Source organism: Erpetoichthys calabaricus, chromosome 4 (assembly GCF_900747795.2).
Source record: "Erpetoichthys calabaricus chromosome 4, fErpCal1.3, whole genome shotgun sequence".
NCBI classification, from domain to species: Eukaryota; Metazoa; Chordata; class Cladistia; order Polypteriformes; family Polypteridae; genus Erpetoichthys; species Erpetoichthys calabaricus.
In genome coordinates, this window is record NC_041397.2 from 30,670,881 (window position 1) to 30,695,173 (window position 24,293).

General features: G+C 37.5%; 1 protein-coding gene across 26 annotated transcripts in view; it reads right to left on the reverse strand.

Moving 5' to 3' along the window:
* nbeaa (neurobeachin a) overlaps positions 1-24,293 on the reverse strand; it is a 925,612-nt gene that overhangs the window by 171,808 nt on the left and 729,511 nt on the right. For all 26 annotated transcript variants that reach the window (XM_051927338.1, XM_051927337.1, XM_051927335.1 and 23 more), the window contains 2 exons: positions 16,547-16,662; positions 232-344 (listed from right to left, as the gene is read on the reverse strand). In XM_051927338.1, the coding sequence (XP_051783298.1) occupies positions 232-344; positions 16,547-16,662 (229 nt within the window). The remainder of the gene's footprint in view (positions 1-231; positions 345-16,546; positions 16,663-24,293) is intronic.

Here is a 24,293-nt window from a genome sequence, read left to right on the forward strand (position 1 = left end):
AACTGAAATAGGTAACTTGTTTATTATATTTCTACATTAAATAAACAGATCAGCTTTGACCCAACTAATGACTGTAAATAAAATTAACATCATAAGGAGAATATATTGGATCAATTTCTTGAATATACAAAGCAATAAATATCAAAAGGTTCATTTTGTTTGCTATAAAGAGATTCTATAAAAACATTCCAGTTTTTTTTCCAGTTACTCAATCAAGGATTAGTACAATACCTTTGAGAGGTCTCTGAAGTTTCCAGGTAGGGTCAGGTCCAATTCTTCTGACTCATAGTTGGTTAACACCCATGGGAAGACAGGATACTGATTTAAATCATTATACGTCCTCCCTAGGGCCAATTAAGAAGCACAATTAGCAATATGCACACATTTAGCAATACGGTTTTACTGATGAAATGAAATGATAGCTACAATTAACTTCTGTTTGATCCAACTCATATTTCTTTCATTTCTATTTTTTTATGACCAGTATACTACTTTTTTCAGAGACAGCATAATAATAATAATAATGATACTGAAAATTCACCACTCACATTCAAAATAGAACTGCATGTTGCACCATAATAGCTCAGTTAATGGAATTTAATTATTTTTATAATGGGATAACTAGCCTTTCAACTTCTAAACCCACTCTTCTCATTACTAGCCACAGTAAGCCAGAACCTATGCTGGGAGGGAAAAGCAGGAAAAATCATGGACAGGAAAGAAAGTACACTTATACACTCACCCACCCACACACACTCAACTCAAACAAGGTCCATTAAGAGTGACCAATCAATTGACCTGGTAGCTGGAGAAGACCCACAGAAACACTGGTAGAAACCATAAGACAGCACTGCCAATCATAATGTCACCAAGGCACACATTATTTATGAATAATGCACATGATGATTTGACATCAACAGAAAATCTATCTTTAATTTCAGTTTTTTTCAGTGGTTGATTCAGCCAATTCAGGGTCAAAAGGAGTAAGGGCTTATTCCTACAGGAATGAGTGCAAAGCAGGGAACAATTCTAGGTGGATGTCCAGTGTAGTAGCGTCTCTACACTAAGGGCACAAATCCCTCCCAAGATTCACACAAAGGTCAATGGATTTGAGCAGAGAAGCAGGTCTTGTAGGTGCTGCTGTTTAAATGCTAGATCGTTTCTCTTTTTCACTCATTCATATTCAATAACATGAAGACACACATCACACTCACACACACACACAAACTCTGCATGGCTTCTCAGGATGGCTTTGTCCCTTCTGACAGTGTCTCTCTCTCCTAGGTCTGTGCAGCTCCACCAATATTTTCTTTACAGAAAAAATGCCACTGGTCTTACAGAAAAAATGCCAGTGGTCTACTGCATGGCAGAACACATGCACATAATGAAAATTTGGTGCTGTCAAATGAAATGGCAGAATGTATCTAGACTGTGGAAGGAAGCCATAGTTCTCAGAGGAAGAGGACTTAAAACATGGGAACAAAATGGTAGACAAAAAAGGAATGAGGGGCTGCTTTTAATGTAAGGCAGAATTAAAATGCATGTCATCTTCAATTGGAAAATACGCCATATTTTTGTGAGGATGTCTGGATTCGTCTAGAAAGCATTAGAGATAGAGGTCTTATACTGAGAGTGTTATAGACGCCCTAATGCAGACAGTTCTCTTAATGTGTATCTTTTTAATAATGTTAAAAAGACACGTTTAAGAGGGGGTTACTATAGTCACGAGGGACTTTAATTTCTCAAATTTTAAGTGGGCTACCTTACAAATAGCAAAATGCAGGAATTTTTTAGAGGTAACCAGTGACACAACAGTATGTTAAAATACCATCGACAGAAGAAGCTTGTCTGGAATTGGTATTTTGTAAAATCCAGGATAAAATTGAGGGCGTAGAGGTGATTGAGCCAGTAGGCTTAAATGACCACAACATAACACAATTCTCAGTGTTTTCACAGAGCTCAAATGCAAAGACCAAAACTGTAAAGTGTAACTTTAGTAGGTTAAATTTTAAAGAGATACTGCATAGTGTAAAAAATGGGATAAACTTTTAAGTGTGGAGACAGTCGGGGAGCGGTGAAACAAGTTTAAAAACATTTTACATATAATGCAGGACATCTACAAAATTTGGAAGCAGTAATAAAATAATAAAAAACTCCACAGTGGGTAAGTAAGGAGATAAAAAAAACTGCAACGGAAAAAACTGCTGTAAAAGATGTACATGACTAATAAGGTGAGCGCTAACTGGAGGGTATATGAGAGCATGAGGTCAACTATTAAAAAAGATATTAGGGAAGCTAAAAGGCAGTTAAGGAAAATATTGCAGATAAGGTGAATGATGACTCAAAGAGATTCTTTCAGTATTTTAGTAGTAAGAAAAATAGTTAATGAGATGATGAATTATGTCATTAACACTAAGGATACTTTAAAATTTACAATCACTGAAACAGTGATTTGTCTAAACTTGCATTTTTCTGAAGTTTTCACATGTGAGGGAGTGGACGGCCTACCAACAGTAACTTGAACTACTAGTACTGAGCTATTTGGAAATTGCAGAGGAAGAAATACTGCTTAGCTTAAAATGGCTGAAATCTAACAAAGCCAAAGGACCACATAACATTTATCCCAGAGTATTTAAGCTGGTTAATGAGTACATTGCAAATTGGAGAAATTCCAAAGGATTGCAGAAGAGCAAATAATATCCTGTTATATAAAAAAGGTGACTGGGCAGATCCAAGTAACTATAAGCTGGTAGGATTTACATACATCACAGGTAAATTAATGGAAGAAATTATTAAGGAGAAGACTGAGCAGCACATGACAAGAACAGGAGCTTTACTGAATAGTCAACATGAGTTCAGAAAAGGGAAAACATGATGCTGGAATTCTATGGAGAAGCAACAAAAGGATAAGGTCAGAGAAGTGCATCTGATATGATTTATCTTGATTTTCAAAAGACATTTGATAAGGTCTCATATAAGAAGCTAGCAGAAAAACTAAAAGAAGAGGGAGTTCAGAGCCTGGTGTGTAGATGGGTGCAGGATTAGCTAAAACACAGGAGGCAGAAGGTTATAGTGAGAGTAACCTAACCAGAAATGGGGGATGTTAAATGTGGTGTCCCTTAGGTGTCAAAGATAGAGCCACTTCTGTTTTTAATAAATATACATGATGTGGATAGGAATATTTGCAACAAGTTGTTTAAGTTTGCAGATGATACCAAGCTAGGTGGAACTGAGGATAGTCTATAATCAACTGAATTATTATAGAGAGACTTGGACAGAATACAGGCTTGGGCAGATTTGGCTGATGAAATTTAATGCAAACAAATGTAGGGTATTAAACATTGGAAGTAGAAATATTAGATTTTAGTACAAAATAGGATGTCTGAAAAATGACTTCGAAGCTGTAGTAAACTTGTCACTATCAACATCCAGACAGTGTTCAGAAGCCATTAAGAAAGCTAGGAGAATGTTAGGTTATGTAGCATGATGTGTGGTGTACAAGACAAAGGAAGTTATGCTTAAGTTTTATCATTTGTGAGACCGCACCTGGAGTGCCATACTGTATACAGTTTTGGTTCTCTGGCTACAAAGAAGACATAGCAACACTACAAAACGTCAAGAGAACAGTGACGTCTGGTTAATTCCAGAACTGCAGGAAATGAGTTATGAGGAGAGATTTAAGGACTTAAACCTTTTAAATTTAAGCAAATGAGGATTAAGAGGTGACGTGATTAAAGTTTTTAAAATTACGACAGTAATTAGTATAGTATATTCATGGTGTTACTTTAAAATGTTTTCAACAGGAACATGAATACAGCTGGAAACGTCTTAAGGGTAAATTTTGCAGAAATAGTAGAAAGATTTTTTCTCCTCCCAGAGAACTATAGACAGGAGGAATAGATTAGCAAGTAGTGTGGTAGAGACTAGTGATTTAGGGACATTGAAAATTTTGCGTGATTGCTCCCATGAACCCCATTTGTGCAATTTGACATCACAAGCAACTTAGTCACACCAGTCTGTGACTTGCCCTGACAGAAGTAAACAGGTTTGATTTTGTCTTGAGGCATAGAGGCAATATTGTGTGTATTGTAATACTTAGAGCCAATTAGCTATCAACCAAAACTACAAAGCGTAAAATGTGGCTGCAAAGGAAGAAGACAAACTGTTCTTTTATGGATCTTACAAACAGAAGAGACGTTTGTCTGTCCAATGTCTTTCATTTGTTATATGACAAACTGGAAAAAGGAAAAACAAAGAGATGAGACTGCAACTGAATTTGCCATACCTGGAAAGCATTTATGAAAGGAACTGGCACCATAAAGCAACATTTTAACTGGCAGTCTGTATGCAGCCAGTTCTCGATACTTTGAAAATGTAAAACAATGTTGAAAAGTAATGTTGGGTAACCCATCATCCTCTGGGATCCCTAGTTGTGCAATTTGATATCCACAATGTCACAAAATCCAGCAACTGCACTGTATATAATGGCCTCTGTTGGGGGCGCTTTTGTAGTCCCTAAACTCAAAAGAAACTAAAAAATATAACGGAAAAAAGGTTTTATTACAACTGAATAAAGTAGATTACAGCACTTTCAAGGAACAAAATAACAAATGAGGCAGTAAACTAAAAATGAAAAAGACCCTTAACACAAATCTCCCTGCTTGCAAATCTTGTCTTCTCCTTCTTCCTGCCAAGTAAACTCTCATCCACACTCCACCTGATTCCAACTTCAGTAAAGCAATACCCAGTGACTACTTTTATACCTGATCCCTGGACTACTTGCGAGGTCACTTCTAGTCTCCTCTGAAGTACCTGTGGGTCAGGCCTATCCCTACAAAACCCCTGGGTACTTCTGTACCTAGAGCTCCTTCTGGCAGCCCCAGGTAATCCTGCCAGACTGCTGGCCCATTTTTAACCTAAGGGCCAAACAAATCTGCTGGAGCCTCAATAGCAGCCTCTCACTACCAATTGCTACAGGGCTGGGGAAGGTTCACTCTTTTATAGTGGACTTCCCACCGTCATTCTGCTATATTTACATCCATTGAATAATTAAATTCAGTAATTTATATACATATACAGTATATGTATATAAGACTCAAATCTGTTTTACTTTTTTAACTTGAATTGGGTAATAATGTATACAAATATCATTTGTTTTATTACATGTGTGTAAGTTATCAGTGTAGAGCACTAGCATAAAAAGAGAAGTGAATTGTTTAAAACCTTGTTGTACAGTATATATAAATTTAAGTACTAATAAAATAAATAGTATAACACAGTTGAAAACAGGAATAGAAGAACCCCACAGCTTTCTTTTTAAAGCTGATTGAGTTCAACGTCTATCAATTTCAATTTCCAGGCACCACTGGGCATAAGGCAGGAACTAACTAAGGATGACACTGAATTCCATCTTATTACCTGAAAAGAATTATTGTAATACACACTATTTCACAATGTAGGAGAAAAACAAACCCAGAAAAATAAAAATTCTACACAGAGAGTGACTGGGTCAAGAATTGAACCTAGCTCTCTGGAACTAGGTGGACAATAGTCCTGACATCTTCTCCACCCAGACCTAAATGTTAACTACAGATAAAAACTTCAGGAATGACTCAGAAGTTTTATGGTGAGCTTTAATTATAGAGAGTTGAGAGAAGAATACTTTAGTGAATATGGACATGAGGGAACAAATTCTTAGGATTTGTATGTGTGGGTTATGTGAGCATGCATGTCAGTCACAGGGGTGGATGATATTACTCTGTACAAAATATTGGATGAGGTGTATAAGTTCAAAACTCAACAGGGTCTCCCTATACATGGAAATATAAAGTATACACTAAATGACAACAATATGCTTCAGACAAAGTGGGAATTTGATGAAAATCAATAAAACAAAGGCAAATTAAATTAAACAGGTTAATAACATGAGCTTTAGAAAGGCTATGTGAGCCTCAGTGCAAGCTTGGGGAAATCTGACAGAAATGAAAGGAGCTTTTGCCAAGTGAAAATGTTAATGACAGTGAAATACTGTTTTTAATTAGATCATTGCTGCCTGTACATTGAGTCCTTTAAGTTTGATATTCCCCTGCCTGTCTGATTGCAACACTATACAGACATTTTGTCATCTGTAGGTCATTAGAAAGAATTTTTAATGATTTTTTTCTGCATACTTCAGCCCTGCTTAAAATCTAATTAGATGACAATAATATATCCAGATACTTTATCTAAATATAAACGCTTCTAATTATTCGGTGTGAAAATCACACTTTGTACAACAGAAAAAGGTGAAAGATGTTTTTTTGTAAATTAGGTCTAAATGAGTGACAAAATAAGAAAAATGTGGAAATTGCTTATGAATCTGCAATAGAAGTATACTTGAATTTATTAGACTTGCAGTTACTTCATTTTAGAATTAATGTAAAAAGGTTTATAGCAAAAACTATATGCTGTTTAAGTATGCATATCTAACATTCGCAATCTGTTGGCAAGTGTGTTTTCTAATCGAGTTAATTCAGGACAACGATTACCATTTATTTGATCCAGAACTGTATTACTGTGTATCTTTTTGTTTATGTCCACTCCAGTAATCTTTCAAAATAAACAATTAATACATTGATACTTATTCAATAGTCATGTATGGTAGTAACAAAAAATAGTTAAATACTTTGTTGCTCCATCCATTTTAATAAATGATGCAGTCAAAATCGACTTTTTAAAAATAGAATATGACATTTACTTTGGTTATCCAGAGTAATACATTAATGTAGAAATGAAGCCTTTGAGTTCATAATGAGCATTCGTAACTTTATTATGTAGATGACAAGGCAAAACAGTCTTTGCCAATTGTTGAACCGCTTAATGCAGTTCAGAAGCCTATCCCAGCAGCCCCAGGCACAAAGGCAGACACAGCTATGGATGGAGTGCTACCTCAGGGCACCTGAACTCCTACTAGGTCACCTGAAAAGCGGGATTCAACCTAGCATACGTATCTTTGGGTTGTGGGAGGACTGAATCTAGACTCCTGCTAGCGAGACAACTGTACCTGTAATATAATTTCAGTATATTAACTTTGCTGTGGCTAATCATGTTACAGTAATAGGAAATATAATAACTTTAAAAAATTCTCCTATCATCTGATGCCATCACCATCCAGGTTTATTTTGGCTTCCTTTTGGTCTTATACCTTTCATATTGGTGCACCTCTCCATTCAGTCATCCTCTGCCTTTTGCTTCACACCTATTCTGTTTCTCTTCACTCTTTCTACTGGCTGAGCACATATCTTTGTATCATTCTCATCTCTGTTCTTTCCGGCTTTACTTCATGTTCCACCTCCACTGGACATGTGTCACTCCCATAGAACTTACAACTCCACGCAGCTTTCATAAACTTTTCCCTTCTAAGCAAAAGACGTTTCTTTAGAAGTCAGAATGGCAGGCAGCTCCTGGAAATCCTTCAATATACCCATCACTACTGGGCATGCACCTCAGTCTGCACTTGAAATTTCACCAAACTATTATACTTTCCCTAATTTCTCCAGAACAACTCCATTGCCCTTATCAAAATGTATGCTTACTGAATCACTATACTGCAGCTCTCTAAATAACTTTGTACAAAGTATACACTTGCAGATTTCAGACAACCCTTCACAACACTAAATTATTTATGCACCCACTTCCAACAACCCATGCACTGTACCGAGTTTCTACCAACAACCTATGGCACAAATCATATATCCATGCAATCATCATATACATGCCTCCTGCCTCTATAGCTCCCACATTGTGTTGGTCTTTCCCACATTTACACTGATGCCTTTTGCCTTCATGATAATGATTTCAATTTCAGTATCTTCTACTTCAATTCTTTTTCACGTTTTGGTATCAATATGAGATCATCAATATGCATGAGCTTCCATGGCAAATCTACTTGCACTTCTCTCATCACCACCTTCATCATTATCACAAATGCAACAAACTAGAAAGGACCCTTTGTGCAGCCCCACCTTCATCTTAAAACTTCCACTTTATAAAAAACTATCACATCACATCTACTGTCCTGACAATCATTTGTGCGTATCCAAAACACAGACATCACTGCAGACAATAGTCACTCATCCACACCTAACTATCTCAATGCCCACATTACCACCACTTGTGGCACCCTGTCAATGCCTTCTCCAGATCTACAGATGCATAATTTGGCTTCTTTCCTTTTGACTGATGCTTTTTCCACTATTTAAACAGTTTCAGTTTGTATGCAGAGTTAAAATTAGTTTACTATAGCATTTTAGAATATTAAAAAAATGTGGAGGAGAACTGACCATTCAGCACAACAAAGCTCACCAATCCCACTCTTCTAATTTTTCCAAAATTATAGTAAGGAAAGTTTTATAGGTTTCCAAACTCCTAGTGTTTACCACCCTAACTGGAAACCAATTCCAGGTATCCATGATTCTCTTTGTGAAAAAAAAAACTCTCTCACATTTTTGTAATATCTTCAGTTCCCATTTTTGTGCCCATGTTCCTATTGAAGAATTTCTCTTTAAACCAACAGCTTAGATTCACTGTACTAATATTTTTTTGTACCTTTTAAATTCCATCCATCCATCCATTATCCAACCCCCTGAATCCGAACACAGGGTCACGGGGGTCTGCTGGAGCCAATCCCAGCCAACACAGGGCACAAGGCAGGAAGCAATCCTGGGCAGGGTGCCAACCCACCGCAGGACACACACACAAACACACACCAAGCACACACTAGGGCCAATTTAGAATCGCCAATCCACCTAACCTGCATGTCTTTGGACTGTGGGAGGAAACCGGAGCGCCCGGAGGAAACCCACGCAGACTCGGGGAGAACATGCAAACTCCACGTAGGGAGGACCCGGGAAGCGAACCCGGGTCTCCTAACTGTGAGGCAGCAGCGCTACCCACTGTGCCACCGTGCCGCCCCTTTTAAATTCCATTTGCCTAAATTAAAAATGTGCAGACTGCTTCAGTCTTTCCTTATAGCTCATACCTCACAGTCCAGATATTAGTCTAGTTGCCTTTCCCTGTACTCTTTCTAGATTTCCTGTCTTTTTTCATATGGAGATCAAAACTGCACACAATACTCCAGTTGAGGACTCACTAGTTTGTTATATGGCTTAACTATAACCTCTCTTGACTTGTACTCTACATATCAGGGATGTTATACATGTACATCCTAACATCATCTTATTAGCCTTTTTAATTGTGTCTGTTCACCGTCTGGATACAGAAATTGAAGTATCCACAACTCACAGGTGTCGTGATTTAAAAAGGGCTCTGTCCCTGGTCTCTTTTTTCTTTATTTCAGTCTAGAAATTTTGCTATTTTTTATCTTTTGTGATATTTTTCTATGTATTTTTTCTCTCTCTTGTTTTTTTTTGTTCCTTACTTTCTGGAATTTTTTTGGCTCTTTCTTTTTTTTTTTCCTCAGTTTTCCTGCAATACATTTGCTTAAGCCTGTGTTCTGATTTAGATGATTCTAGAGCAGGGGTCTCCAACACGTCGTTCGCAAGCTACCGGTAGCTCGCAACCCCTTTCCAAGTAGCTCACCAAAGGGTTAATGAATCCTACATAAATTTGAAAATTTGATTAGTCAAATTAGGGGTGGGCGATCTTTCCAAAAAATCATATCAAGATCCACAATCTGAATTGCAATCTCTTTTCAATGTGGCATACACTTAAGAGAATATCCGGATTCAAAACTCATCAAGACCTAAGTAACACTTTATTTTAAATGTCAAACAAAGTTGAATTCAATTGTTCTCTCGTTTGCTAGCTAAGCGGAGTTAAGGTACACGCTCCGAAGCTGGCCAGTGAGTGAGGAAGGCCCCTCCATTCGTCCCGCTGCGTGTTTCTCGGATTCATGCTAATAAATCGGTACCGCATGTGAACTATGATACAGTAATCCCTCGCTATATCGCGCTTTGCCTTTCGCGGCTTCACTCTATCGCGGATTTTATATGTAAGCATATTTAAACATATATCGCGGATTTTTTGCTGGTTCGCGGATTTCTGCGGACAATGGGTCTTTTAATTTCTGGTACATGCTTCCTCAGTTGGTTTGCCCAGTTGATTTCATACAAGGGACGCTATTGGCAGATGGCTGAGAAGCTAACCAGCTTACTTTCTCTCTCTCTCTCTCTCTTGCTCTGACATTCTCTGATCCTGACGTAGGGGGATTGAGCAGGGGGGCTGTTCGCACACCTAGACGATACGGACGCTCGTCTAAAAATGCTAAAAGATCATCATCACGTTGCTACCTTCTGTGCAGCTGCTTCCTGAAGCGACATGCTGCACGGTGCTTCGCATATTTAAAAGCTCGAAGGGCACGTATTGATTTTTGATTGTTTGTTTTTCTCTGTCTCTCTCTCTCTCTCTCTCTCTCTTTCTCTGCTCCTGACGGAGGGGGTGTGAGCTGCCGCCTTCAACAGCTTTGTGCCGCGGTGCTTCGCATACTTAAAAGCCAAACAGCCCTATTGATTTGTTTGCTTTCCTTTCTCTTTCTGACAGTCTCTGCTCCTGACGCGCACTCCTTTGAAGAGGAATATATGTTTGCATTCTTTTAATTGTGAGACGGTACTGTCATCTCTGTCTTGTCATGGAGCACAGTTTAAACTTTTGAAAAAGAGACAAATGTTTGTTTGCAGTGTTTGAATAACGTTCCTGTCTCTCTACAACCTCCTGTGTTTCTGCGCAAATCTGTGACCCAAGCATGACAATATAAAAATAACCATATAAACATATGGTGTCTACTTCGCGGATTTTCTTATTTCGCAGGTGGCTCTGGAACGCAACCCCCGCGATGGAGGAGGGATTACTGTACATAGGGAAATGAGAGAAGTCGCAAAATCAACTGGAATGTTCAAGCAAATTATAGAAAAAAAACCCGATCTAAATCCGTTAAGCAGTTCTCTCCTTTAAAACAGACAGACATACATACAGACTGAGAGACATTGAATTTTAGATATTATATACTAGTAAACCTTCAAAATAATGTGCAGTTAAAATCTCAACAGCATTTGTGGAGCTTAGTAGAGCCAGATAACTATAAAAATCTTCACCAAGCAGCTCTGAAAATGTTTGCTTTGTTTGGGTCTCCATACCTCCGTGGGTCTTGGCCTTTTCTGACATGAATGTCATGAAATCAAAGTTCAGAACAAGACTGACAGATGAACATTTAAATGACTCCATAAACGTGAATCTAAGTGGCTCCACTCCACCATACACCTGCCTCTCTTGTTGACTCCATGCAGTGACAGGCATCTCACTAACTAAAAATACATCATCTCACTAACTAAAAATACATCATCTCACTAACTAAAAATACATCACACATAAAACTGGACCTGTGAATACTCTTGTGAAGTGAAACAGTGACATGGAACAAAATGACAAATGAATAAGTCATATCTGTGTATTTGGAATTACATTGTTTTGTTTTGACAGCATTCATGTTTTAATTCAATAGCATGAGATACACTAGAAAATGCATGCAGACATACAAAATGCACTTGCAGGTGAACTAAATATTTGTTTTGATGTTTTAATGCAAAATGTGAGTTGTGGACACCAACATTTTGTAAATGTTCAGGCGAAACAAACTTATTCAGTTTGTTTGGGTTGAAATAAGCTATGAGAATAAACATTAGAAAACATGCGTAGCTCTCGGCCATTTTCATTTTGTAAAAGTAGCTCTCAGGGGAAAAAAGGTAGGAGACCCCTGTTCTAGGGTATCGGCCCTTCTACTAATGTCTCTTTATTCATAATAAATTTTCTATTAATACTATCAGCCACTTTGCTTGTTTGTTTGTTTCTTTCTTTCTGGATTTATAAAAGAGAAAGAGAAGTCAAATAAACAATGTGACATGTTAAGAATATTTCATGGACTTGTAAAAGCCAGGGTGTATCTGGAATACAAATTCTATAGAATGACTGCAAATATTCCTTTGAGGAAAAATGGTGTGTTCATGAGGTAATTTGTAAACTTGAAGATAATGAGTTGACTTTTCTTATTTGACATATGAATTAAGTATTGTTTGTTTTTTGGGGGGGTGAGTTGGGGTTTTAGTTGTTTGTTTTACTTATGATATTGTAAATTATTTGTTGAGTATCGATTAATAAAATTCAATTCAAAATTTAAAAAAAAATTTCCTTAAAAAAACTCTCTCAATGAATGTGGTCTTTAACCTCATTTTCTTCTTAGTGTGAATGCACACTGACTTGCTCTTGTGTAAGTGATTAACCAAGGATTCTATCCTTTAATGCCTTCCTCACTGATAAGATTATTTACTATTAATGACAATAACCGTTTACTTGAATTCATTCTCCCTTAATTTACTCAGTAGTCAAATGAGAGATATATCCTTCTTTTTGTGTTTGTGCACAGGGTTAGTAACATGATCAAAGTTCCATTCACCCAAGAAGAAAACAAGCAGAGGATATTGTCAGTTTACCTTTCTAATAATATTGATTATAAAGAAGATAAACCTGTATTAATTGTGCAACATAAGTCATATATTGACAGCATATGAGCCACAACAAATTCATAGAAAGGAAACTGCTCAGAAAGAAAAAACACAAGAGAGTAATTTTGCCTATTTCTGTATTAGCTGTTAACACAAAAAATACATTGGGGTGTTTGTTCTGAAAAAAAAAGTCAAAATACCCACCCTGTTACCAATATCAATAACTGTCAAGTACTACTATGTAATGTGTTGCAGAGCATGACTCCAGGATACTGCTATGGTGTAGGTATGGGAACCTGTGCCCACGACACTCAATTAAATTAAGCAAATTGGAGAACGTTATGTAATATTATTTACCCACATTTAGTTGCCAAACTTCTGTATTCAAAGAATCTTGGAGATCCTATATGCACAGGAACAACCAATACAGTTAAGAGTAGGGAATCCATGAAACTGCTGTAATTCCCAGGAAAACGGGAATGGTCAAGCTTGCATATACTGTATAGCGTGTAAAAGTGTAAAAATCGATCAAGAAATAACAGAGTTATAGCTGAAAATAATTAAGTGGCACAGTTTTTTGGCCCACGGTGTAGTGTGTTGCTCATTAATTCATTCAACAACAGACCAGCAGCAGTCAGTCTCCCGGCTCCCACTAAGACTGAGCACAGTTGAATTGGAGGCGTCTGCACTCTGCAGCTCACGAATGCTGGGACGGGGCAGAGTTCATTGACGTCTGTGCTGTTGACAGCTTTGAACAGGAACTTTAAATTGCAATGCGTCAGTCTGTTGCATCCGCATTATCTGTGCCAAAAACTTGCCATCACAGAATGATGACAAGAAACTGGATGCATCAGTAAAAGCTGAAATGGCGGTGTTTCAGAGCAACGGCAAGCGCGGGCGATGTTTAGAATAAGTCTATCAGTATCTGATGACTGTGCCGCCTACTTCAGTGGAGGAAGAGCGTGCTTTCTTAGCGGCTGGCGTACTCTGCACGAAGGTGCACTCTCGCCTGGATGACCACACGCTCGACACGTTGTGCTTTCTATGCTCTTATTACCGCAACTAAAGATACAAGTACTTATATGACAGCATGAACTACTTGTAGATAAGGTTAGTCTTTTATTTGTGTCAACATATTGCAGTAATATTATTACAAATAAGTGTCGGTCATTCTAAAACCGTTCACATGTGAGATGCCTGTGCACTGTGTCATCCCCGGGAGCCCAGGATTCCCGGGAATGACATGCGGGATTCCTGAATTCCCGGGAATGGATAAACCCGTCCGGGAATGGATTCCCTAGTTAAGAGTATGATGTTTGAGGTAACAGGCAGGAAGTACACAAATTTGCAGCCTCTTATGTGACTGATGTTTGACAGACCCTAACATCAGGTACCAAGTGTATTTTGGCAGACGAAAAGAGCCACAACCACATTGTGACAGTGATATCATAGATGCCACCTTCTAAAACACAAATTGCTAGCAGACCTCACTCATCACACACTCTGTCATTTAAATTTTTCTTCTTCTTTAATTTTTTTGGACTGAATGGATTTTTGAGCTGAGTAGTAAAAGTGACAAAACTGAATTTGGTCAGTGAAAACATTACTAGATTAAATAATTATTACTTTTCAATTTTATTTGTTTCTAGCCTATCATATGAACATGGTGGAAAGATCATTTCTATATATTCAATTGATTTTTCTTTACTATTGATAAGAGTTCAATTATTGAAAATGTTATGACAGGCTTTGAATTTTATTTTTGTCTTCTTCACATTGTATTACTCATTTTCTGCTTGAAGCTGCAGTTGAGATCATCACAGAATATAAAATAATTCTTAGCATGCTCTTAGTGGCAAAGAAATTAAAGCGGTTTAACAGGGTCAACAGTTTCCCCCGGATGTACAGTATATCACTGGTGAAAATGTCAGACCCCTGGATCTAGGCGGAAATAAGGAATGAGTTATATTTGCAGATCTCACGTCTTTGTTCCATTATTGCAGTAAGAGCCACGTGAAGCACACAGAAACACTGTAATCCTTCTTGAAAGAAAGATATTTAGCAACACAATTTTTACTTTTTCTGTTGTGTACCGTTGTATTTCGCATCAAGGATTCCTGACAATTAGTAATTAAAATGCACAAACTGTACCATTTTATTACATTCACAGAAAGGGCTGTCTTGCTGCTTTTTGACTCTCTTGGATTGAGAACCAAGCTGTTACATCAGCACCTGTGGCACAGTTCTGGGTCTTGCGTGACAGTAACAAAGAAGTCAACACTAAAGAACTGTCAAAGAAAGTAACGAAATGTGAATAAGAACTCAGTTGTCTTATATGTGGCTGGTAGATGGGGTGATGTTGGTTTGGCAGTATGATGGGTCTGCTCTCCTTATAGCTCAGTAAGTCAGCACTAAGTTTAGTATCTGATGCATTTCACAAATGTTAAAAATTAAAATGAAATCAGAAAAAGCTTGGTGATAAAAATATAAGGAAGGTTTTGGTGAGAATGGCCCAACCTAGGTCATCAATCTGTGTTCACCCTTAAAAAAATCACAATGAGATTTGATAGTCCACAGAGTAATATTTACTACTGCGCTTCCTAGCATCATATTCCATGTATATTTTAGGTCTATTTAAATGAGGCAATATTACAAGTAAGTACTAATTAATTGTGTGTATACAGTAGGTATAGGTGCTCTTTATGTTTGCAAGTGTACATACAAAATCCATCCATCCATCCATCCCAAACTTCCATCCATATTTTAAACCCTCTTATCCAGAGCAGTGGAAGCTTGTAGAAAGCAAGAATGACCCAAAACCAGGGTGCCATGCCATCACAGGGTGAACAAATCTAAACACACACAAACACAAACACACTCATTAGGAGCATGGGCAATCTGCCAAACCTTCATGTCTTTGGACTGGGGGAGAAAGTGGACCACCTGGAGAAAACCCATGTAGACACTGGAAGAACATGCAGATTCCAGAAAGGGAGCATCTGGGACTTGAACCCTGGTCTCTTTGTTGTGAGGCTACCACTGTGCCACTATGCTGCTCTTTTATGATGTTAAAATATTAAGTCTGAGGGTGCCCAAAACTAAAGCTGCTTCTAATGATCCATTCATAACCCTTAACACCGTTAAATAATCACTGCTGGAGATAGGAGGAAAAAGGACTGATTTCAGCTTCATCAGAATGGTAAGAATCATAGAGTTCAACAGTTAGCTTGACATCATAGTATCATAATTTTCAAGTATTTTCTAATAATCTTCAACAGCTTAAAATTTTAGTGATTAAGACATTTACAGGATATAATACATTTCTACATTGGAAAACCTTTTAAAATGATGGCTCTCACTACCACAATGCAAATAGCCTTTCTTAGATGAATGTTTGCACACTGAGACAAGGACCCTGAGTCATTTCCTAAAGAGCACGGAGTAAATGCATTTCAATGAGAAAATAGACAGTAAACTGTCTTAACAATTTATACACAACTACAGACAGCAATATGCACAGTTTTCTAAAGATTTTTATGATACTCACATCTATGAAATACAGTATTACACAGCAATCTTTGAAAAGCCTTACTTTTAAGTGAGCATTAATTAGTCAAGGTAGAGAAAAGGCAGTGTAAATTCAATCTGCCAAGTGCAAGACGATAGCCTTGCTAGGTAGAAGTATGTTGTTCTCTTGTCTAGTTGCTTGTGTCTTAAATGACAAAGCAATGAAAATTACATTTTCCCATTATTATTTCCAGACACTCTCAGAAAATGGTTTGTTGACTCTAATAAAGCTTCTGTTTCAGACAATGCTGTCACCAGAGGAAATGGCAGAAAGAGGAGCAGCAAAACGACCTCTGAAACAATAAATGAGCCTGCAGTCAGGGTGACATGTTCTCATGATAGAATTGAACGCGAGAGCTTTAACATCCATTGCAACACTGGAGCCCCAAGAGTCCCAAAGGGAGACACAGACTGTAGTGTCACTAGGCAGAAGGCCATGGCAGATATTAACACATTAGCAAGAGATTAAAAAATAAAAAGTGTACCAGCTATGGTGTTGAGGAACATCAGGTACTCAAAGTTGGAAATTTCTCTTCTTTGCCAACGCTGTGTCATATTGGAGGACTTGAACAGTTGGCGAGGAGTGGCCAATGAAATTCTCCTAGAAAGCAAAATTCACTTAATTAAAATTTTTGAATATACTACCAATTATAGTGGATATTACAGAACTACACACCCTAGTTCATTTTTCAGCTTTGTTTGAAAGTAAAGCTCATATCAAAACAGATCATGTTAGGGCTTTTTTCAACTAAAAGTGAACAACTAATTGGTCATTTGTATTTAAAAATAATAAAAAAAGCTGTCCTACAGCTCCAGAAGCACATGTTAGATTCTCAACACAGCCAATGTATCTGTGGTGTTTACACATTCTGCCTGTGTCTGCATGGGATTTGCTTTAGAGACTCAGGTTTCCTCCCACATCCCAGTGATATGTGTGTTAGGTTAACTGACAGCTCAAAATCAGTCCTTTATGAATGAGTGAGTGTGGGTGTACAGGTGAAGGACTGGTGTCTCTTTCAAATTTGGTTCCTACCTTAAAGCCATTACTGCTAGCTAAGGTTCAGACTTACTTCATCACTGTGCAGGATAAAGTGAATTCAGAAAACTGACTGACAGACTGGTAAGACGTTATAGTAACTCTTGTATCACTCTTTATGAATAGTTCATAGTAAAGTGTCATACTATTGTACAACCTGCAGTCTCAAGTAAACCTTTCACTAATATAATTATATTTGGCACTTTTATGCTTGTACATGTACCATTCATCTATTTATTTTCTGACAATGCTCTATTACTGTAAGTAATGTTTAGCAGTTATTTTATGTTATATATTGGAACAAAGTGTAAAGTTTCCTACATAGTTAAACAAATCATTCCTCTGTACTTCTGCAAAAGTATCTGTCAAGGACAATTGCATATCATTAATACTCGAGAAACAACTAAAAATGCTGATGTCAGTTTCAAGTTCAGTACTTTCATCTAGGTGTTAAAATTGCATTTAAGCTATGACCTATAACAGCATTATAGTATATTGCAAATGAAGAGTTACATTCTAAACTGAAAACCAATGTGGTTCTATACAGTAATTTCAGTATTTTAGATCACTATAAGACTTGTGAAGGTCTTGTGTGGATTATTTCTCTGCACAAATGGCAGGATTTTCTGTAGTGATTGTGGCATTTTACATCATCAGGGCCTGGTCCTGATCATTAGCCTGTACAATTGACATGCTATCCCTTTATAAATATCCAGGTCCAAAATATCACCTTGCAATGTAACCCATAAACAATTTTCATATGCTTATAAACAAACATTATTGATAAATGATGCACTCAGATTCATCATCAGTGATGTTACCGTAGGTCATTGGGTGTTTCAGGTTTTTCAACATCATACACCTTCACCTAAGCAGCCAGCCTTGACTGAACGGACACTGAGATGTGTCTATGTAGTCATGTCCAAAGACTGAACACACTTAATCCACAGCCACCTTTAGGCCCTACATGCTATCTCTGTGATTGTTCTGGAAGCTTTCCTCTTGTGTGTACAGGTAATGCACTGGGGCTAAATAGCTTACAGGAGGACGGCTCAGGAAACCCCCTAGAGCTCACTTCTATACGCTGACATAGTGCACACTACCTTGTTGTGGCAGTCTTCTAACAGCTTTCGGTACATAGCTCTTTTTCCTGCATATGTCTCTTCTGTCTAGGACATTATTATTTCCATTATTAAGATCTAACTTTTTGATTCAGAAAGTATGATAATGTCTGTCTTCACTGTGCTCATGATGATACACTTCAAAAATCAGAAGTGTCACTCCATGTCATATTTCAACTACCAATGAGATACATGCCCAAAAAAACCTTGCCGACATTTGACTGTGCCCATAGTTTGTTCTCTCCTTTAATGAATGCGATATACTGATGTATTGTGTGGTAGTGCCTGCACTGGGCGATGGTAGTGGAGATGGTTTTAGCTATCATTTTGAGCACCTGATCATGGGTACCAATGGCAGCACCTTTTCACAAAGATATTGGATAGTAGTTAAGAAAATGCTTCAGTGTCTGCCTCCTACCACACAAGGAACATGCTAGAATGTCACCCATGATCCAACAGAACAGTTTGGAAGGAATGGGGACATACTTCCTCTGAGGTGGTGTACATGGCTATGCAGGCCATTTTCAGGGCCTGAACATCACAGGAAAAAGTACAGAAAACAAGCAAAGCTGTATTTTGGTCAATCTGCTAACGTTGCAACTAAATAATATGCAGAGTGACTCTTTTATTGTTTCCATACTGATTGGCAGGTCAAATGTGCCTTTCATGCCACGTTCTGCCAGTGTGTAAGCTTCCAAATTGAGCTACTGACCTCCTAAGAAAAGTTCATTTATGAGACCTCCCTTCTTTTCCACCCATCCGATGGAAAACTAAATTTAATAACACCTCTGATTTCTCTAAAAACTCAAACTATCGACATGTTTAGTTTAAATTTGTGTACTGCCAGCACCTCATCTCTTGTAAACTTTATGGTGTGAATTTGTTTATATTCTATACATGCCCCTAAAATGTTTCATCATATGTTTTGGGATTGTTTTCCTGTCTTTAGTTTCTCAGGTGATGTTTCTAATTGCTTGTCCTCTCTTCTCTCTACTTATAGTCTGCTTTTGCCTCATACATTCCTTCACTTCAACATAAAAAAGACATAAATCGTTTGCAACTAGTGCAGAATGCAGCTGCTAGAATCCTAACAAGGAAAAGAAAATCCGAGCACATTTCTCCAGTTTTGATGTCACTACACTGGTTACCTGTGTCATTCAGGATTGACTTTAAAATTCTGCTTATGGTTTATAAAGCCTTAAATAATCTCGCCCCATCTTATATATCGGAATGTCTGACATCTTATATTCCAAATCGTAATCTCAGATCCTCAAATGAGTGTCTCCTTAGAATTCCAAGAGCAAAACTTAAAAGAAGTGGTGAGGCGGCCTTCTGCTGTTATGCACCTAAAATCTGGAATAGCCTGTCAATAGGAATTCGCCAGGCTGATACAGCGGAGCACTTTAAAAAACTGCTGAAAACACATTACTTTAACATGGCCTTCTCATAATTTCACTGTAATTTAATCCTGATACTCTGTATATCCAATTCATTATAATAACTATCCATGGTAGCTCTAAAATCTGTACTAACCCCTATTCTCTCTTCTGTTTCTTTTTCCAGGAGCCTTTTGGTGGTGGCGAAAGCCACCACCATCTACTCAAAGCACCGTGATGTTCCAACAGTGAAGAATTAAAAGCCAGAAGTCTGCAAGTCCATCATCATCAAGTCCTTCCGTGTGAACCCTAGACACAAGAGGTCTATTTCATTTATGTTAGGTAGAATGACTAGAGGGGGCTGGGTGGTCTCGTGGCCTGGAACCCCTGCAGATTTTATTTTTTTCTCCAGCCGTCTGGAGTTTTTTTTTTTGTTTGTTTTTTCTGTCCACACTGGCCATCGGACCTTACTCTTTTTTTTATGTTAACTAACATTGTCTTATTTTAAATTTCTTATGTTGTTATATATATATCCTCTTTAATAAAACCCCTGTGTGCGTCCAGTGTCCGTGTGTGTGTGTCTTCTGGTGAAGTGCGCATGCGCAGGGCACAGTGCGACGCCTCAAAGCAGATGCTTCAAAGGCCGCCTGACGCGTCACACAAGACAGAGAGGGCGGGACCTATAAAATATCGCGCAGCCGATCCAATCAGATTTCGGTAAATGAAGTATGACCTAAAACATAAAACACGAAAAATCCAATCGGGTACTGAGACGCGGAGACCAGCTTCTCCATTGTTGTGCAAGTGTTCACTCTGAGGATGTCAGATTTGCGATTAAGAAGCTTGGCCAGGTAAAGTGTAAAGTGTCAGTCGTTGAAGGGGTTTTCCTAAATATACGAATTTTCATGATATTACAATACGATGACTTTTAAAAGTAGATTTATTTTCGCGCACATTACATCAGTTGCTGGGGAGAATCTGATGATTGCCCACTGTTGTGACAGAAAATTAAACACATATTACGGACAGCAAAGCCAGTATTACTGTCAGAGAAAATTACAGGCATTTTACGGAAAAAATTTAATGAGGTAAAAGGTCCCTTGCCATTTAATATAGACTGTTCCTACTAATGTTTATGGACTATTGTTCTAGCGCCCGTTATTGTAACGGGCTTAATGTCTAGTATATATATATATTTTTTTATTTACTGTTCTTCATTATGTAAAGCACTTTGAGCTACTTTTTTTGTATGAAAATGTGCTATACAAATAAATATTATTATTTATTATTATTACTTGTGTCTCTCCACTCTTAACCTTACTTTTATCCAGGAGGTTATATTAGTCAAAGTACCATCATTGACAAACTAATATTATTGTAACATCCTGACTGTATCTTTGTAAACTTGTGGAAATCCTTATTTTTTTTTTTTTAATCCAGTCTTGCTTGGACATTCAGGGACACAAATCAACCAATCATCTGGCTCCATTATAGAAAAGTGGTAAGCTGTTGTGCATTTGGATGGTGGCTGATTAGCCAGTGTTTTGCAATGTGTTCCTCAATTCAAACCCTAATTCTAACTTTTCTTGTTTCTTCTCTCTGCTTTTGGGATTGTTATGTTGGTCGGGCTTCTCTCCCTGTCCTGTTCAGGCATCCGTAACTTTCAGTCCTTAAGGAACTCTTTCAGTATGTTTTTATGTGGGGTAGGGTGGTGGTTGGTCTGCCAGGGGGGATTTATTGTGTTATGACAGTCAATAAAACCCAAAGGGGCTCGGCTGGACTGCAGAATGGAAGCTAACTGCCTGCCTTTTTATCTCTAGCCAGCCCTTTTGAACAGACTGCTGGCAAAAAGAGAGAGAGAGAGTGAGAAACTGCTTAGATGTAATTAGCAACAGATCATGAGATGCATGTGTCTTTTAACAAAGAAACTAAAAACAAAACAGGCTTCTCAAAAGACTGTGATGTGCTATGAAAGCCAGAGGGCTAAACCATTATTGTAGTCGGACATGAACTACAATGATTTGTTTACTAGGGAAAGATTATTCAGTCAGAGCCGAAAATGCTAAGACAGAGAACAGAGAGTCGAGATGAGAAAGGTACGAATCATTAACCAGAATGCCAGAACTTAAATACTAAACTATACTTATTCAGAGGTCAAATCCTGGACAAAGGGCTGCTGGTGCTGTGCTGGAATTTATAAGTGACTCTTCATGATACGAACCGTGGTACCTCTTGGGAGGTGGTCCTTAGCAACCAGGAAAGGGCTCTTAGCAACCCATTATCCACTCAGAGATTTTAAAATGTCAGTGTGATGCACTTAAAAATTATATGGAAAAAAATGAAAATCTTTCCCAGGCAAGGACTTCAAATTAAAACACACACATGAAAGTAGAGCTTGAAGATTTTTTTTTTAAATATGAAGGTATCATCAACTTAAAAAAATCATCTAAAACAAAAAGACAATTTTCTAAAGGACAAAGTCAAGTAGAAATTTCAAATGCAAAAAAAAAAAAAAGTCAATGTAAGTTAACATAAACTGCCCTAATTTGGGGTGCTCATAAGAAATGTAATGATTTACTTCATGAGGTAGATATACATAATAAACAAAAGTAGTTGCATCAAATATTTGAAATATTCAAATGCAAACTTGAATTTAAATGTTTAACGTGTAAATATTCTTGATTTTCATGTTTTACCCTCTAATAGAGGACCAGAAAAGACTAGGTCCCTAGTAAAGGATCAAAAACCAAAAATAACATTTTCATAGTCACTAACCTTAAAATAATTTAAAACAACACCCCACATACCTATGATACAAATGTATCATTTTTACAGTGTTGCTCTTAGAGGGTTAGGACCACTGGTAAAGAAACACATATCAAAAAGATTATCATATTTCTGATCAGTAAACTTGAAATAGCAAAAAAAAACAAAAAAAAAAAAAAAACACTCCACATGCCTATATTATTGAAATTCATTCAAACTTTTGTGAACCCCTGGAGTTAGTTGATGTGGCATGCACAACTTCAAGTTGGTTTACTCTTTATCATAAGGGAGTAATTTCAAGTACAAAATATAGTCCAGAAATGGTCAGCAAATGAGGATTTTTCTAGTGTGGAGGGTCAAAAATTGAGAGGGAACCCCAAACAGTTTGCCATCAAGACAAGTCAAACAGGACATCATACAGCAGTCCTGAAGGGCACCAGTGGCTGCAGGTTTTCATTCTAACCCTTTTCTTAATTAGTGACCTGTTTTTGCTGCTAATTAACTTCTTTTGAATTCATTTTAATTGACTTGTTTTTTAAGATTTGTTAACCTTCATCGCTCCTCTGAATTGCTTTATTTCTTTCCTTAAGTGGCACCCAAACAGAAATTAAATTTGAAGTGAGCGAGACAAAAGAAGACCAACTAAGTCAGGGCCTCAAATGCCAACCAATTTCACTCCACCCAGCTGCTTAATTAGGAGCCAAGTCTTGTTGTTAATTAAACTCGTTCTTTAATTCCGTGGCTTGTTGTCGCTCTCATAGTGCAATAGCAGACATTTCTGAAATTGTGGATTTCCTCTTTCCTAAGAGCACTGTGAAAATATTTTGGGGACCTGAGCAGATCAGCATTCCTCAGAGCTTCATCTTTCTTTATATTCAGATATTGTGTGATGGACACAGTTTGCTGGTCCTGTTTGGGCTCATTTTGTATCTCATTATTGTTTGGCTGCTAATTAAGGAAAAAGAAACAATTGAGGAGTCTGAGTCTTCAAAAGCAAGTCAATTAAAATGAAAGGAAAAGGAGTTAATTAGGAGCACAAACAGGTCACCAATAAAGAAAAGGGTTAGAATGAAAACCTGCAGCCACTTGGGGACCCCTGTCATACAGTATATGCAGGATATCAAAAAACACAAAAACTGTACTGATTTTAAAACATTCACAAGTACTGTAATTCTTATGAACACAAAAGTCCAGTTTGATGTTCACATAAAAATGACTCAATGAAGTTGAGGCAGACAGAAGTGATGGGCCAGGTAGGACAGTAAAACTGTTGGACATAATAATAATACATTACATTTATATAGCACTTTTCTCAGTACTCAAAGCGCTATCCACACAGGGAGGCGAACCCACAATCTTCCACAGTCTCCTTACTGCAAAGCAGCAGCACTACCACTGCACCACCTGTGAGGACTATAATAAGCTATACATCCCATGGGGTTTATTCTGATGAAAATAAAATAAGAATTTTCCAGAGAAAATATGGAGTGAGTGGAAACATGAGTACTTCTAACACCATTTAGAAAAGTCACAATAATGCAGTAAAAATTTTATACAGTTGAAAGTACTTCTAAAGAAGTTCTATTAGTGAGCTACTTAGCGAGTCACTTAGCAAGTTGAGTAAAAAAGAAACAGGTTGACTGTGCTAACAGGAGCAAATATAAATCTGAACAGATCAAAATCTTGATTAATAACATGTTTCTAACCATTAAAATGAAGGCTTCAATGTTATGTTTTCAAGAAAGTCTTGATCATCTGGCAAAATACGCTAGCCTTCACGAGAGCTCTAGGAGTAAAAACTACAGCATGTGTTTGAATTTGTGGAGTCAACTTGTGAGTAAAAAATGCTCACTTTCACACCCAACATCACATAAAATGCTAATTCTTTATAAAAGAATAAAGTGAATAAAAATGAAATGACATACAAAACTGG